Raw genomic sequence first — 17250 nt, forward strand, 5'->3', positions numbered from 1 at the left:
ATTGTGTACTGGAACAAAGCAAGTTTATTGTCAAAATACTAAAAAGTGGGATAATTAAGTCGCTCTAATTAGTCACTTTGAAGTAATAATTAAAGGTGTAACATTTTGAAAGACTGATCACATAATGTTATACTTTGTAATTAAGTACTAGCTAATTAAACCAGTAATATATGATATAAATGTTTCCAATAACAAAGAAAGTGCAAAGTATAAATAATCTTTTTATAAATTGTTAATAGGTACGTGGTTTTATCATTCTTTTTGCATTGAAATTATAAATAAAATAAATATATAAAAAATTAATTATGTATCTCATAAATCATAATGTAAAATCATTACATATAATTAAATTGTTTTTTAGTATAAATAACATTTTTTTTTAATTAGTTTTTATGTATATTAATTAGTGTTACCCTAATAAAATTTTTCTTATTCATTATCAAGAAATGTGATAGCGTCACGCGACAAGTGTACGCACAACAATAACGCGGTATTGAATTTTTTTACAGCTTAATCGGCAATTATTTCAATGAAAAAAATTTGTTAAAAATTGTTTTAATTATAAGAATATTGTACTTTGCAGTAATAATCGGTGATCTAGCCGGTGCTCAATTGATTCGTAATTAAACCGTGACATAGATTATTAATATTATTTTATATATTTTTCTTACACATACATTTTGTTTAAGTTATAACGTTAAACAATTAATTTTTTTAACAACTTATTAATTTGTTTTTACGTCTTCTACTTATTTAATGGAAACCTATCGAGATATGCACTGCTCAAACAATAAACGTATTGTGTACTTACGCAATGGAAATTTGTGAGAATAAGTTAATCAAATACTGAGGTATTGTGTACTTACTCGTAAAAAAAAGACATTTCTCAGTCAGAATACTGTACGAAATGTATACGATTCTCAGTAAGATAAAATCAAATAAACCTTACATTTTTTGTTTAATGTAAGAAAAAAAAAAGAAAAGAGAAAAATTGAATGTAACATGTTTTATGTTGAATATTATGCAAATATGTATAATATGCAAAATATATTAATGTGCATCGTCATCAAATTATTGTCATAAATTATATGTAAATAATATAAAAGATTATTTCTAATAATAACGGATTAATTTTCCAACCAAAAAAGAAAAAAAAATGTAAGAAAAGAACAATCTAACTTTTGTTCTTTTTTTTTACATCAAAAACTATATGCAAATAATATTAAAATTACGCCTTAAAAATGAAATCGTTTACAACATGCAGGAAAATAATTTGGCTATTCTTTATAACTTAATCCTTTGTATTAAAAAAATAAAAAAAGTTTTTCTTCTTTCTCTAATTTTCCTCATAAATCTGTAATGTTTAGCAGATACTAATAAGATTTAATGAGTCTGTTGTCAAGTAATATATATTTTTACAGCGCGCGTTGAAATTATCCGGTTTTTGTGGTTAGTTTCTTGATCTGTTAACCGTTGTAAATTTTTTTTTACACAAGTTTTTGCACAGTTTCAACATCGAAGGTAACAAGTATATAATATGTTAAGATACAACATGACGCAAGCGACATGAATTTCTGATTACATCCTATAAACTACTACATAAATTAAAACCAGTACTGTTTGAAAAAGATATATATTATCATATTTTTATGCTTGTTTTCAAAACCACGATAGAAAATTTAATAATCTAAAAAATTATAAAATTCTCTCAAAACTAAACAAACTTCAAAGCTTGATTAACATTTATATACTCGTAATACATATACTTCCTCGAAGCCTCAAACATTGACTTGCAATCGATGATTTGCAATGCATAACAAGTGTTCAATAAAAATCCATTAAATATTTTACAATATTTTTTGAATATTATTATTCCATGAATTACTCTGCGTAATCTATTTAATAAATTTTTGCCAGTACTTCGTCGTCGAATATATATTAAAAAAAAAAGTCAAATTTAAATTTGATATTAAGTATTCAATCCCAATCTCCTATAACCTTGATCATTTTCGAAATTCCCTACTATTTATAGAACACAAGTACAAAGTTTATTAAATTAAAATACCCGACATTATCATACGATTTCAACATTTCGTTTCCGCGATGCACACGACGGATGAGTAACAGAAAAAGCGAAAGGTTTCTCTATGTCTGGAATACTCGCACTCATTCCCACTCATTTAAAATTTAAATTGTTTTTCCTTTTTTGTTTTAATTACACATATAATAGGCTATACAGCCTCACAGACAGAATAAAGTAACAGCCTGTGATTGGAATTAATATGTTACTTCGCGTATAAATTTTCAGGTTTTTAATTAAATTAAAAAATTTAATTGAATATCATAGAAACTTTTTACAACAATATTTGTTTCGGATACTAATTAGGATCGTAAAAAACAAATCAGACAAATAATAATTAGCATCTTCTAATATATATTCACATAATTTAAAATAAAAAATTCTTCTAAAATAGTGATTAATTATTCATTTTTTTTTATTAATCTCCGATCAAGAATTTCGATAAACTTTTTAATGTGATAAAATTTATCTCACATGTATCTATCTGTGTCAACTGTAAGAAATATGCATTTTAAATGATCTATTAAAAAAAAAACAGAAATCAAACAACTCCACTTACGTGTATATACTTATATACGATGCTATATATGATTTAACTTATAAAACAAAAAAAATCAAAGAGAAAAACACGAATATCAAGTTTAAAAAAAGCAAGATTTCTATTTAAAAAAAAATTTAATTATTATCTTTCTAATTACTTCACTGTTCAGTTCAAACCTATTTATGTCATTGGAGTACATGGAAAAGTGCTTAATAGTAGATAATAATCCACTTTAACCTAATAACTACTTTCATGGAATAAATCTTAACAATATATCACCGATTCCCTTATTTTTTCTTATATAGCATATTGATTTATAAAAATTTTAATATAATATATTATTTATTAAGAAATTATGCATACAGTAAGTAAATGAAAAAACTTATTAATACTTTTGCGGTCAATATATTCAGTTTTTCTTTTTGTATAAAAAAGTTAATAATTAAATAATAAGATTTATAACAATTAATGTATTTCTGCTCTACATTGTTTCGAACAGTTATTTTTAAGGGAAGAATATTTTTTTTATTCTATACTATTTAGTAACGTGTAATACAAAATGTATTAAAAATAAAAAAGAAAACTTGCGCGTTGCATGTACGTGTACATTTACTATTGTTAAATTGCAGTTAAAATCCAGATTAATTCCTAGTTTCCCGAAGCTGTAACAAGCGTTGCATCGCCAGGTTCGGGTCAGTGACCTAAAGTAGGCGGCTTTCACATTCACTTAATATAATCTCATGATCCGCCTCATCACTCTTATACATTTTATTCAGTAATACGTTTCATATACGTTAATACCACGTGTTTAATCGGATAGCTTAGATATTAGATGATTTTGACAGGGTAAGTAGCGATTACTAGCAAGTGTGATGTGCAGCATAATAAACTTCGCCAATAAAATATTGTGTAGACTTGTCTGTCAAGTGTTTTATAGACTGTTTAGCTTAGCTAAACTGTTTAGTTAGTATCCATAGTAATAAATCTCACAGGAAAACAAAATATAAATTACAATTGATGTGAATGCTAAATCTTAGGTAAAATCAGTAATGTTCTTTCATTGCTTGTCTAATTAATTACATTCAAAACTTATATAGTTTATTTATATCAGTGTACATTTTTACAATTTTTACTTTGGAAGTTTTTGATAATATGTTATCGAATCAAGTTTCTATATAATATAACAGAAAGCGGAACTGAATTAAATGCAGCCGTTATGGTATAAAATTACCATAAAATACTATTAAAATATTAATCAAATTTAATTAGACAAATTAATAATATTGCGCGCATCAAAAAATAACGAAAGTGCGTAAGCTTTCCGCAAAAGTTAAAGTACAAGAATGAAAGGAAAATCCGACATCGGTTGGTTACTCTCTCGACAAGAGAGAGAACAGTACTGTTACCAAACGTAAGTTTTCCGCCAATAAACACCTAATCGTTTTAATACAATCTTAAATATGGTAGTGAAATATACGGATTTCTATTTCTTACTGGTCTTGTACATACACGTTATTACATCACGCAGAACACGATAAAACTAACTACTTGCATTCGATACGAATAATCTCGTTCCACAGTAAAGATTTAAAATAATAACCGTAAAAATATGTTTATTTTTTAACTATATATCAGACTATCCTTTGTAATGGTACTTTCCGTTAAATTTTCCACTCTATCTAAAATAATGACTGGAAAAATTAAAGTGAAGGAAAGAAAAAGTGCATAATACATTTCGGTAAATGTGTGCGTGTGTAGCTACAGGTATATTCAGGTGGGGAGAGAGGCAGAAAGAGAGAGATCGGCCGGTCGTTCTACAACAGTACAACTTTCAGTACGGATTGCGAAGGAGCTCAGTAAGTTTGTGAAGACGTAGTGCGCGCAAACCATTTTTTACGAGATAGCAGGATCATCGCGTCACAAGCAATTAGAGGATTAAATCGTGTGAAGCATCGACAGGTATTTAATATTTTGTATCAAATAGCTTTTGATCTTGGTGGAATATTATTTTAATAAAACTTTTTTTTGATTGACAATTTATAGAGAACTTTCTTTTTAAACGAGCAAGTTTGGTTCATTTTAAATAATTTATATTTTTATATATATTTGGTTTTGTTTACAACTTCGAAAATATAGTATAAGTATAATAATTAAGTAAAGGGAACTTTACTCTATGTTAATTGAATTATAATAAAAATAAATATAAAATTTTGAAAACAATAGAAATGTTAAACTTCTGTAAATATGATTTAACTCAGTAAAATTCTAATATTTTTTTCATTTTTCATATCGCAGTTTAAAAAGAAAAACATTTTTATAAATTTAAATCAAAATAACTGTAAAATAACTCATTCCTATGATATTTTAATTTCTTCTTAATTTGGTCGCTTTTTTTTCTTGTCTTAATTTTTCAACGTCTTTCAACCTCTTAGTAATTCAACGTTTAAAAATATATGCATCTGGTGCATTTTAATCCTGTTTGACATGTTTTTTATTTTTCTTTTTTTAAAAATAAAAGCTCATATGTGTCACCTCAATTTACTTATGTGAGTTCCTGGCAGATCAATTGTTTACTAAGTAAATCATCTTTATGCTAAAATCAATACAAATTTTTATATGGTACGTGACGCAATGATTAAGTGCAAGTTTGCACGACCCTTACATGCGTATGCTCGACGGTGCATATAGCACTTTGCACTTTCTTCATCAAATAAAACGATGAACAGATAACTTGAAAACCTGCTTTCCCACATTTGTTCGAATTATTGTATTACGTAATAAAATGCGTAACCGGCGCAATCCATATAATGATCTATAAATCGAATATAAGCAAAAGCGAACGAATAGATAAATTTAGATATCTCGGTTGTGATATCATGCTCGACTTATTTTACTTTCTCTTAAAATAATTAAGTGTAACCGTTGAATTTATAAAGCATTTTCTTGTAGCTTTAAATAATATTTCGTAATGTAATCTACAGCACTGTTACTTCATTAAATCTCTAATAATATTTTTTACGAATATACATAAAGAAAACAATATCAAGATACATAAAAAAAAAAAAGTATTGCCTAGATAATGAAAGAAACTCCGTTACGTAAAAAGATAAAGACTTAGTAAAAGCAATCAATTTCTATAACTTAATAAGCATTACCAGTTTTAAGAAATATTTTCTATGTCACGGCTGATCGTGAACTTGTCATTCGTGATTATGAAAACCTTGGCAGCTATACTTGCAATCTTTCCCATTGAATTGAACGAAAGGAAAAGTGAATGGCTATTTTGAAAGAAACGATGCGCCGTTACGACTCGTAACAGCTTCATTTTATTGGCGCCCTGTCATTCCAGGCAATTTAGTTCATGTGTAAGAGTACGTGAAAGTGCAAAGGATAATGAGCATGAAAACGCAATATCTCTGTGTGATGGATTTAGTCATTTGTCCAAGATTATCGATTATGACGATTTTCAGTCACGATCCATTGCTGAATAAGTCAATTTGGTCGGCACGAGTGTTAGTGCCATAATCAGCAAATATCTTATTCTCTTAAAAAATTTGTAATCAGATCCACCGCGACAAAGAAAGAATGCATGATCAGGGTTCTTATTTTTTTTTCTTTTTTTTGCAATGATTATTTTAAATCTGACGTACGACTATTTTAAAATAAATTTAAAAAATCCTGGTTGTAGATTAACTTTTGCTCTTTGCATTTTAAATAGATTTTTTTTTCTTTTTTTTTTGAGGGAAATTAAATAAGAACATTCACAAAGTTGTTCGTAAAGACGCACGATTCGTATCTCATATGCATATTTAACAAGTAAAAATATTTTCTTATGACATAAAAGTGCGTGCTTTGTAACTTTCAGTTTTACGGTGGCATTCGATTCAATGACATTGAAATATTTTTATAGTTTTCTTAATAAATGTAACTGTCAGATAAATTCGCAGATATGAGCAGGAAGGAAAAATGTTCACAGCTCGAAATCAAACAAAGTTGTAATTATTGTGCTGTTTCGAGAGATTGGCCTTTCACCAATCTCTCGAATCTTCTTCTTCCGCGATCCTTATTTGCGCGAGGATATCAAGCTAATGCAGGATTTTTGCAGGAAAATGACGCGACGCGATAAAATGACAGACTGCCGCCAAGTCAACTTATGAAATTTATGACCTACTGTATGCGATATACAAGAGAAGAAGAAAGATAATTATAGCATATTAAACGTAAAATGTGTGAGATAATATGCTGAGTTTTGTTTAATTACGGCATTCACAATATGAGTGGTGTAATTAAAGTCAGTAAATTGAATTTGCCTAGTTTATTATATGTCTTACTAATAAAATCTTCCTTCTTACTCTTTTCACTGATTTATTTATTCATCTGTCTACTTTAATCGTCAATTCCGTAATAAAAGTTGTTAACACAATTGAAATTTTCTATTATTTTAGTTCACCATGGAGAAAAAATCAGTAAAGTCTGAAACTCAACAGTTTTACGAGGGGAAGACCATTTTTATCACTGGCGGTACCGGTTTTATGGGTAAAGTTCTTTTAGAAAAGTTGCTATATTCTTGTTCGGATGTCAAGAAAATCTACGTTCTCATACGACCGAAGAGAGACCGAGGTGTTGAAAATCGGCTTGAAGACATATTCAAATTGCCTGTAAGAAACTATGCAAAATTATGTTACCTTCCTCTTTAGTTTAACATTATGTAAATGATATTACGTAAGAGAATGTCATTTTAGTGTTACAGATACATGATATGTATATACGTGGGAAAGTTTCGTAATAATCATTAATGTTCATTATTTATTATAGCTGTTTCAAAGAGTGCAGAACGAAAAACCTCAGGTTTTAAAAAAAGTGATACCGCTTAATGGCGACGTGTGCTCGCGCGATTTGGGCCTCTCCAATCGGCACCGTGAGCTCCTAATAAATGAGGTACAGGTGGTATTTCACTTCGCCGCGACACTTCGACTGGAGGCGAAGTTGAAAGACGCCATCGAAATGAACACGGTAAAATATTAATTCGGACAACTGAATCTGAACTTTCTAATTATGAAACTGCGCTGATGTGTTTTATTTTATATTTCTTTTTTCGCGTAGATTTATTATCATTATGTTACTCGTAACTATCAATTGTTGTACGATTATCTATCAATTCTATTATTGCGCGATCTTTTATATGCAATAAAAAAAAATCGATGAGACAACATCGAGCTTTTAAATAATATTAATAATTAAACGCATGATGTGTCTTTTTTTTCAATCTAATTTTATGCGTAATATTTTTGGTGATATCTCAGATATATAAAGTTTAAATAATATTTAAGACAGGTACAAAAAAAGTCCTGGATCTGGCAAAAGAAATGAAAAATCTGAATGCCTTCATACACTTAAGCACGGCTTTTTGTCACGTTGATCAAGAAGAGCTCGGTGAGCGTTGCTACGACTCACCTCATGATCCTAAAGATGTCATGAGACTTGTTGAGTGGTTAGACGACGAGGGTATCGATCTTATTACGCCAAAGTAATTAAAATTTGAAACACTGTTAATAATAGTTGATATATTAATAATAGGCATGTCCAAAAAGACGGATACAGTTCACTAATATCAATTATAACTTTAATTATACTAATAATAACTGTGTTTAATTAAGTCTTAATATTAAAAATGCCATTAATTGCAAAATAAATATATATGTGTGCTGGTTCACGTAAATCAATAACTTTTTTCTTAATTAGTTTACGCGATTTAATCAAATTATTTTATATGTAAATTTCTAAAAAAAAAAAAATGGAAATATAAATTATATAAAGGCACTTATTCATTTGCAGATTGTTACATCCGCATCCAAATACTTATACGTATTCGAAACGTTTGGCTGAAACCCTTGTGTCTAATGAATATCCCACTTTACCTTGTTGCATCGCTAGACCATCGATTGGTAATCACTAAATATATTTAATTAATTACCAGAGATTGTAATATGTCGATAGTAATTATAAGAATAATATCTTCCAAAAAATTAAAAATTATTTGTTTTTATCTTTTTGCCCAGTAATACCTTCTTACCAGGAGCCAATGCCAGGATGGGTTGATAATCTGAACGGACCTACAGGATTAATGGTTGGCGCGGGCAAGGGTGTTATCAGGTCAATGCATTGCAACGGCGATTATCATGCCGAAGTTATTCCGGTTGATTTCGCGACTAATACTATAATTACGATTGCATACAAGCTTGGTACCGAGTGGCAGAACACGTAAGTGGTTTCATTTTTTTTTACTCCATATTTTTTCTAAATCCTCGAATAGAATATTAAGTTTCAAAATAAAAAAAAAGTTTTAATTAAAAATCACTGACTTATTGTTTATCATATCTATATATTTTTAGACAAAAAAGTATACCTGTCGTTAATATAACTCAAGGCAATGTAAGACCGATAACATGGGGTGAAGTACTAGAGACAGGCAGAACAAAGCTTCACGAATATCCTTTCGAGGGACAAGTTTGGTTTCCAGACGGTGATATACGTAGCACTAAATTTATTCATAATCTCTTTGTTTTCTTCTTTCATCTTATCCCTGCATATTTGATTGATTTTCTGATGTTAATACTTCGACAGAAAAGATTGTAAGTTTTACACATAATTTTTTTGTAAATATATCTCTTAAAAATGATATCTTTTTAAATTTAGTAGATAAAGAAATGTCGATTAATATACTCCTTTTATTTTACAATACCTACTATTGTACAACTTTTTAAAATAATTTATTAGAATTATATTAAAAATCTTACTTTTTAATTAATTGTTATGTTTATCGTTTTTTCTTTTTTAACAAACAGTATGGTCAGAATTCAAAAACGAATCTCGGACGGTCTGGAGGTGCTGCAATATTTTACCACAAGAGAATGGAAGTTTTATAACGATAAATATCTCAAGCTAGACAAAGATCAATCGGATTATGATAGAAACAATTTTCGAATTGTTCGTTATGACATTGATATAAATACGTACTTTAAACACATTATTCTTGGCGCACGACAATATTGTATGAAAGAGAATCTATCCACATTGCCGAAAGCTCGTCGGCATCAAAAGATGTGAGTATTTTCTACAAAATCACTATAATGTTTTCATTTCGCAATTGAAAAACACGATTCCGTAAAATTTTAAAATTAATTTCTCAAATATTAGTAATTTTTTAATTGTCAATAAAATAAATGTTTATTTCAGAATGTACGTTGTCCATGTCACAACTGTATATTTATTCTACTTTGGCATTTTATATTTTATCTACAATAACGTTGGTATAGTAAAACTCTGCCTGGATTATGTTACTGATATAATAAAATCGCTACCACTCATAGGGGGATTACTGCAGAAGATACATCTATAAAAATGTATCATCAATTCAGAATGTATACAATATATACATATATATATAGAAAAAGTGAGATAATTTGTCATTAAATTAAATTTAATATAGACTAAATCATGTTGCAGGTGTTTGTAACAATTGACTGCATTAAAATTTTTAATTAGAATATAAATTTTTAGAACATATCGACAACATTGCGTGATGTAATATAAGACATATAATATATCTTTTTTAATATACGTATTTGATAAAAATATACTGTTACGTTAAGTAATATATATATATATATATATACATATACTTATATTTAATGGAATAAAGGTTTATGAGTACAAAAAACCAAAAGATACATCGTTCAAAAATAGAAGGTTTGTTGTGTCCTACCAGCTCATCCACATAATTAAAAAAAAAATCCGCTAACATCAACCGTAATAATTAATTTTGTCTAAATAATTATTTAAACAAATTTAAGTTAAAGAATAATAACAAATCTCGCCCATTTTTAGACCTCAATATTCAAAGTTTTTTTTCGTACCAAATAGTACTGTTAGATGAAACATTAATCTTAGTAAAATTTTTTAGATGAGCATAGGCACAGTTTCAGAGGCACAAAAAGGAATGAAAGTCATGAATTATGAGGAATCATCACTTTTATTCCTTCATATTTCCGGAACCGCGCCTGTGCTCATCTAAAAATTTTTTCTGAAATCAATATTCTGTCATACAGTACTATTTGGTATAAAAAAGTTTAAAAATTAAAATCCAAAAAATAGGCCAAAAACAAGTTTTTTTGCCATCACTCTTTACTATTTTTATTGTAAAATTTATTATCCATCGCTACACAAATCTGCTCTATAAGGTAATCAAATTTCGTTGTATAAATCTAATCTAAGCTAGATTTGAAGCTCAATTACGGAACAAGAAGGGGATGATAAAGCAACAGATGCTAGTTCTATATAATATGGAGGGATGGCGCTGAGAAATCCCAGTCAACCCCCATTCCATTATTGATCCACTTCCATGCGTTCCTTTTGGAAAGCACCCACTAGTTGTCGGTCGACATGTAGCACGAGATCTTACCCCCTTTCGTTCCAAACTCATTTTGTCACGATCGTAATGTAATTAAAACTATATTTGAAGTTGTGCAAAGAGCGGTAGTGAGCCATGAAACAGTATTATTGAACAATTTATATTCTTTTTCTTTTTTTTTTGTCAAACTTTTTTACGTACGTAATTACCACCAAAGAAAATACAACAGTAATATTTTTCTTCGCAATCTTGTAGACACGATTCTAGCAGATTTAATGCGCTGTCAACGAAAACTTATATTCTTGCATGTGCAAAGACTCTTTAATAAATAGTAAGAACATTCGCATTGTCGTAGTAGACTTATACGTAGTCGACACGAACAAAGAAGCGTAATTGGATATCTATGATAAATGTAACGAAATGATTTCAAGAAGAATAATCAATCTAATTAAGACCTCATGCAAAATGGTATTCCTAGAAATTCTCTTACTCGATACGACAAGAATCAAATAATCAGAAAAGCGAATCCAAAATGCGAGATTTTTTAAAAGTAAGAACTTTAAAATGGATTTCTGTGTTTGAAAGATAAAGACTTCTTCTAATTTTTTTTTCGGCATTTATATTGTTAGCATTTAAGAAATTAAATAATGTTAAACTGAAAAGTCTAAGAGATTAAGAGTCTATTTGATGTTAAAGAACCTAGAATGAATATTTCAGAATCAAGAGACACTAAGCGGTTGAAAATTTAAACCCCTAAGAGTCCAGAAAATTAATGACTAGGGAGATTAAAAGTGTGCGAGAAACTGAGAAATATGTATTTTTAGGAAAAATGCAGGGTATTACTTAAGATTAAAAAGAAAATGTGAAAAGTCAAACGCAGAAATCAAATAAAAATGCTAATGCAAATATATTCGGTGACACGTGTTGCCTGTGTATAATAAAATTTTCATCTGATTTTTAATCGAAATTTTAATTTTAATCTGGGGTAACTTGTGACAAATTTAATAATTTGAAAATTTTACAATCACGATGATTGCAAACCAAAAATATGCTGCATAATTATTATTTACATTGATGTTAATATATATATTTTTAATTTACTTATTAAGAATTTTATTTTAATTTTAATATTAAACAATATTTACTTTTTTCGAATTAAAATGGGTATTTTTAAGACAGATTTTTCCAAATAAGTCAAATATTTAATAAATATATTGTGAGATTCTTTTTTGTGTAATGCAATCTTATAACTGTTACGTTATGCTACTTTTTCTTATACTACAAAGTTTATGTCCATTTACTTATATAAGGATACATTTTCACTTAAAAAATTTTTACGATCCGTACTCTCATAAAGATTGCGCTCTTTACGATAAACTCGATTATAATAACCTAGCTGATCTTTCACGCTTTCACGCTCTGTCGTATAAATTTGGGAGAAAAAAATATGAATATATTATATTTCTGTAACATTACGAAATATAAAATTATATTTATTCCATTTTTACGCAAATGTAGCGATAATTAAATAATTGATAGAATATATCAGTTACGGCATATACATAAACTTCTATATGTACATATTTTTTATTTACGTTAAATGTCAGATCAGATTGAGTACATTAATATTCAAATAGTAAAAATAATGTTTTTAAACTGGAGATATATTCTGATAGCTAAATATAATAAAAGAATTAGAATAATATTGTATAAAGTAGCTATAAAAATCTTTAGACTGTCTTTCAATATTTAATGAAGTATTAGTAAAGGCTTATGTATATCTCTGAAATTCTGAAGAATATTTCTTCTTCGTTTGAGCTCATTAATCTTCAGGTGGTTACGTTTCGGTCTGCAAACTCGTTTTCGCGCCACGTTGAAAACGCACCTGTCGCGCGATTAACTCTACGACGATTCAGTGTGACAAGCGTGAGAGGTATACGTCACTCATTAACGGCGCTTGGCGTATGCGTGATGGTAAACATCAGTTTCAACCTGTGGTGGTGAGGATGAAAACCGGCTCCGACGGTCACCACCACGCATCGCTAAAAGCGCGTGCGCCGTTTACTCCCCTCGGTGCAAACTCACGGGGGTTGTTTAAGGCGCGAATTCTCGGAGGATGGAGAGCAGTCGACGGGTCAGCCTCCAGGAGGCACGTTCGCGCGAATGCGGGGGTCGCGCTCGTCCGTCAAGGGGTGACTGAAACCCGACGGTATCTCAGGACTCGCGATTCAAGACTCCTCCTTTACCTTGACCTCGCCTGGCTTGGGGCGTCACACCTGGTTCGATAACGTATATACGCAGCAACAAAAAGGGATTCCCTTCTGCTGCATAGATTTTCCCGTGTTTCGCTAATTCTCTCGAGACACGACCTACAACTAGAGCGGCGCGCATTGCCGGGCCCCACCAATGGCGCGAAAACGGTATCGATGAATGGAGCAACCGATATCGTGAGTGACAGAATGACAGCTCGTACGGTAATTGACGATTAGACAAGAGAGAGTCTGGTCTCTATTCGGTGATTCTCGTAATATCGCAACTCAGCCCGAAAATGTCACTCGTCGTTATTCTCAAGAACATTCAGGGTCTTAAGTGTAAGGGAGAGAAAGTCGCGAAGATCGACTTTCGAGGTAACGTTAATGTGTAATTTAAAATTTCTTAAATCCTGATATTCACAAAAAAAAAAGAAAAAAAAAATAAAGTTGAAACTTTTCACGAGAGCGATGCTGTTCGAGTCGATTTCTTGCTTGTACAAGATAATCTTCTTTAATAGTTTATTATCTAGAAAAAAAGCAATTTGCTACCTGCAAAAGACTTTATAGATTGTTTTTCTCTCCTTTTTTTTTCTTTTATTCATTTTTTATTATTATACGCACGTTAATTGTTGAAAAAATATTTATATTATTTTTTGGAAAAAAGAAAAAAAAATTCTTAAAAATAGAATTTGCGAAACTGTTATATCTTTTTAATTTACGTATGATTATTCTTTATATTGAATGCATTTTACTTAATTACTGTTATATTTCTATTATCTAAGTACTGTATATATTGTTAGTTTATTACTATGCAGATTAATGAATGCGCTTGACACGTGCTTGACTGCATATCTATGTGTACACGTCCTTTACCGCCACAAGTACATTATATTCGAGCGATGATTGTAACGCAGATTGCGTTACATGAAAACCATCAGTCTTCGAAGCGACGGTGCGAATTAATCTATCTAATTTTCAAGCTAACCGGTTATCATAGCATGTTGCCATACGCTAATGATTTTTCGATAACCGACATACGTGCGTTAATTGAAATTAAATAATTAAAATGTCAACAACGACATAATTACAAGAAATGCACTGTTCTCCTCACGAGTTTATATTTTAGCTCACCCTCAGAAATTTTTCGAGATTGTAGGGATACGTTTTAAATTAAAAAAAAAAAAAAAAAAAAAAAAACAAATTTTACGCTTTCGATAATTGCTTTGTAACCGCGAGACTGCATGTACAAACAGAGCAAAATCCAAACGTCATCAGCGAGAATTGCATGCCCCAGAGCCTAACTTCAGTAGAGGGAATGACGTTTCGTTTAATCATACCTGCCCTAGTTTATACGGACAAGCTTTATCGAAGCCCAGCAAACTATAGCTAACTACAGTAAACGCCGGTAATAAAAACTAGCGGTGCCCAGCATCCATTACACGTGTAATTACGTGTAACGGGGAATTAAAGATATTGCGTACGATATGAATTTGAATTACGTATTCCACTACAATATGACGATGAAAGTTTCTTGCAACGCAGAGTAATGCCCGATTCGCTTCTGTGGATTTTCAACGGCTATTAGAACATCATTAAAAGCATACATCGTCGGGAATTATAACGCCGATCGCAAATGTGAATCGTGCGGTCGTGATAAATATGCGAATAGTACAGAGTTTAACGATGAACGTAAAATTTTTAAACAATACATTAAAACAAAAAACTGAAACCTGCATTTCTTTGTAAGAATATGAAGGCAAATGAAATTTCTCGCCTTTCGTATTAATTAATTCTACATTTTTACTTACACAATGAAACGAGATATTTGTTAAAACAGAATGCGTTTGTGCTAGTTTAGTTACATATAAACAAAATGTCCAACTTTTCAGTAAACATGTTGCGGTAGAAACGTTTGAATTAAAAAATGCATGTTCTGCTTAAAGTCACTTGAAATAAGTATCAGTTTCTAGAAAAATGTTATAGGACTCAACAGTTGTGACGAACTCAAGTTAATATAATTTCTTTCACAAGGCATCAGTTTTATAATAAAAATCTCTTACTGGACGGAAATTAAAATATGAAAGAACAATATATACTTTTCAATATTCTTATTGTAACAAACTGACATTTTCTTGAAATTATTAATCGTTAAAAATAAAATTTATTGCATACGAAAGAGAAAAATATTTAATATTGTATGCAATTATGATATTATACATATTATTAAAATTAACAATTAACGTTTATATTTACACTACGAGTAAATATATGTTATTTATACGCGTATACATCTTCTTTGACAAAATCATAAAATATAATGAAATATATACGTTAAAAAAATTGATATACGTTGTACTATATCGAACTGTATTGTATGCATTGCAAGAAAGATGAAACTTGATGAAACAATAATGAATAGATCTGATAAATGAACGGTTTCGCTCTGATGCAAGTTAAATGTGAACATAATTGCTCATTTCAAATATCGACCGTACAGATTCATCGTGTTTTATTGATTTGCATTTGGTCTACGCAAATCATACACCGCTTCTCTCTACCTCCTTTGTAATCTCATTAATATCTCGGGCGTAATGTACGAGAAAATACGATTATGTGTAAACGGAAAATTAATTAATTCACCACTGATCGCACCGTGGTGGAATAAATACGACAAGATTATTAAGCGTTAGCATTAAAATTAATTAATAATAATTGCACAATTATTGCAAATGAAGATAATTTGTATTCCCTATCGCATCGTTGATTCAAGAACGTTGAATAATGGTGGGTACTTATAACTTTCTGCGCGTGCATTCATCGTAACTGACAGCTACTATTAAAGAACAATCCACCGTGACAATGCAAATGTGTGAGCAGCGTCAAGAATACCTTTTATGAATTTACATCGCAATCGTTATGACGTTATTTTCAGAACGCGCATCGATCGTTCGCGCGGTTCAAGTGTGCACTGTTAAGCAATTTGCAAATATCCTCGAGAAGGAATCGATAGCTGCACACGTTTGTTATGCAAACGGAACGCAATATTTATTCATACGCAGACGGATTGCCCTTTTCGTGGAAGTTGCTCAGCTTATATTCCTACATAATTTGCATTTGAGCTCTCGTACTATTCGCATGTAAAAAAAAAAAAAAAGCGGCGTTTTTGCAACTTGTAATTATTGAAATACGACGTAATCATTTACAATTTGTTTCGCGTAATCATATACGGATAGCGTACCTAATCAACAAGAGTAAATTTATATCTGCAGCGCAAACGTTGCATTCTAATTATCGCGGATATGCAAGTATTAGATCCGAAGATGCGATAATCCGTTACGTCCACAAATAAAATATAAAAATAGTAAAAATTAAATAAGGTAGGAAACCGTTTAGTACATTAATAGTATATTATATTTTTATTATACTATACTTTTAATAAACTAAATTTACTTTCCTGTTTTTATTTTAATTTTAATACATTTATATTTCTACCTAGATATTTCAAAAAAAACTTTGATTGCAGAAGTATAATTTCCCACATACTCTGGATAGTCTAGATCTAGATAACGCTGCGCATATCTCATACGTTTCGTCGGAACAATCAACGATCTCCTTGTTCCGTTATTCAATAAAAAAAAGCTGTAGAGAAAGTAATGAAAGAAGAGAGCGCTGGCCAAATGTATTCGTGTGATTTCATTACGTGTTAACGAACGAACGCTCGCGTCATTCTTCGATTGCACATTATATGCGCTACGCATGGCTGACTAAAAAGCGCCTTATCTACTGCGCGAAACTTTCTATCCACGGTGCTTTTTGCTAGTATAAACTAACAGTACCTAATAATATATTTATCTTGTTAATTAAACTTTTACTGCAAGTGAAACACGTCACGGGTAACCTTTGGTTTCCGACTAAGATAATCAAATTGTAGATAAATGCATAGTTTTCGCTCGAAATAAATAAACTG

General features: G+C 30.2%; 2 protein-coding genes across 4 annotated transcripts in view; both read left to right on the forward strand.

Annotated features, from left to right (window-relative positions):
* The first annotated feature begins 3711 nt into the window (after positions 1-3711).
* On the forward strand, positions 3712-10516 carry LOC139101602 (putative fatty acyl-CoA reductase CG5065). Its single transcript, XM_070654877.1, has 9 exons — positions 3712-4580; positions 7067-7279; positions 7437-7634; positions 7952-8148; positions 8457-8566; positions 8681-8882; positions 9014-9253; positions 9467-9724; positions 9858-10516. The coding sequence occupies exons 2-9, from the start codon at positions 7073-7075 to the stop codon at positions 10018-10020; spliced, it is 1575 nt and encodes a 524-aa protein (XP_070510978.1). The 5' UTR covers positions 3712-4580; positions 7067-7072; the 3' UTR covers positions 10021-10516.
* Positions 10517-13062: 2546 nt separating this feature from the next.
* Positions 13063-17250, forward strand: part of LOC139101594 (otoferlin) — a 29130-nt gene continuing 24942 nt past the window's right edge. For all 3 annotated transcript variants that reach the window (XM_070654858.1, XM_070654860.1, XM_070654861.1), the window contains exon 1: positions 13063-13658. In XM_070654858.1, coding sequence (XP_070510959.1) covers positions 13580-13658 — 79 coding nt within the window. In that variant the 5' untranslated portion in view covers positions 13063-13579. The remainder of the gene's footprint in view (positions 13659-17250) is intronic.

This window comes from Cardiocondyla obscurior, linkage group LG04 (assembly GCF_019399895.1).
Source record: "Cardiocondyla obscurior isolate alpha-2009 linkage group LG04, Cobs3.1, whole genome shotgun sequence".
NCBI classification, from domain to species: Eukaryota; Metazoa; Arthropoda; class Insecta; order Hymenoptera; family Formicidae; genus Cardiocondyla; species Cardiocondyla obscurior.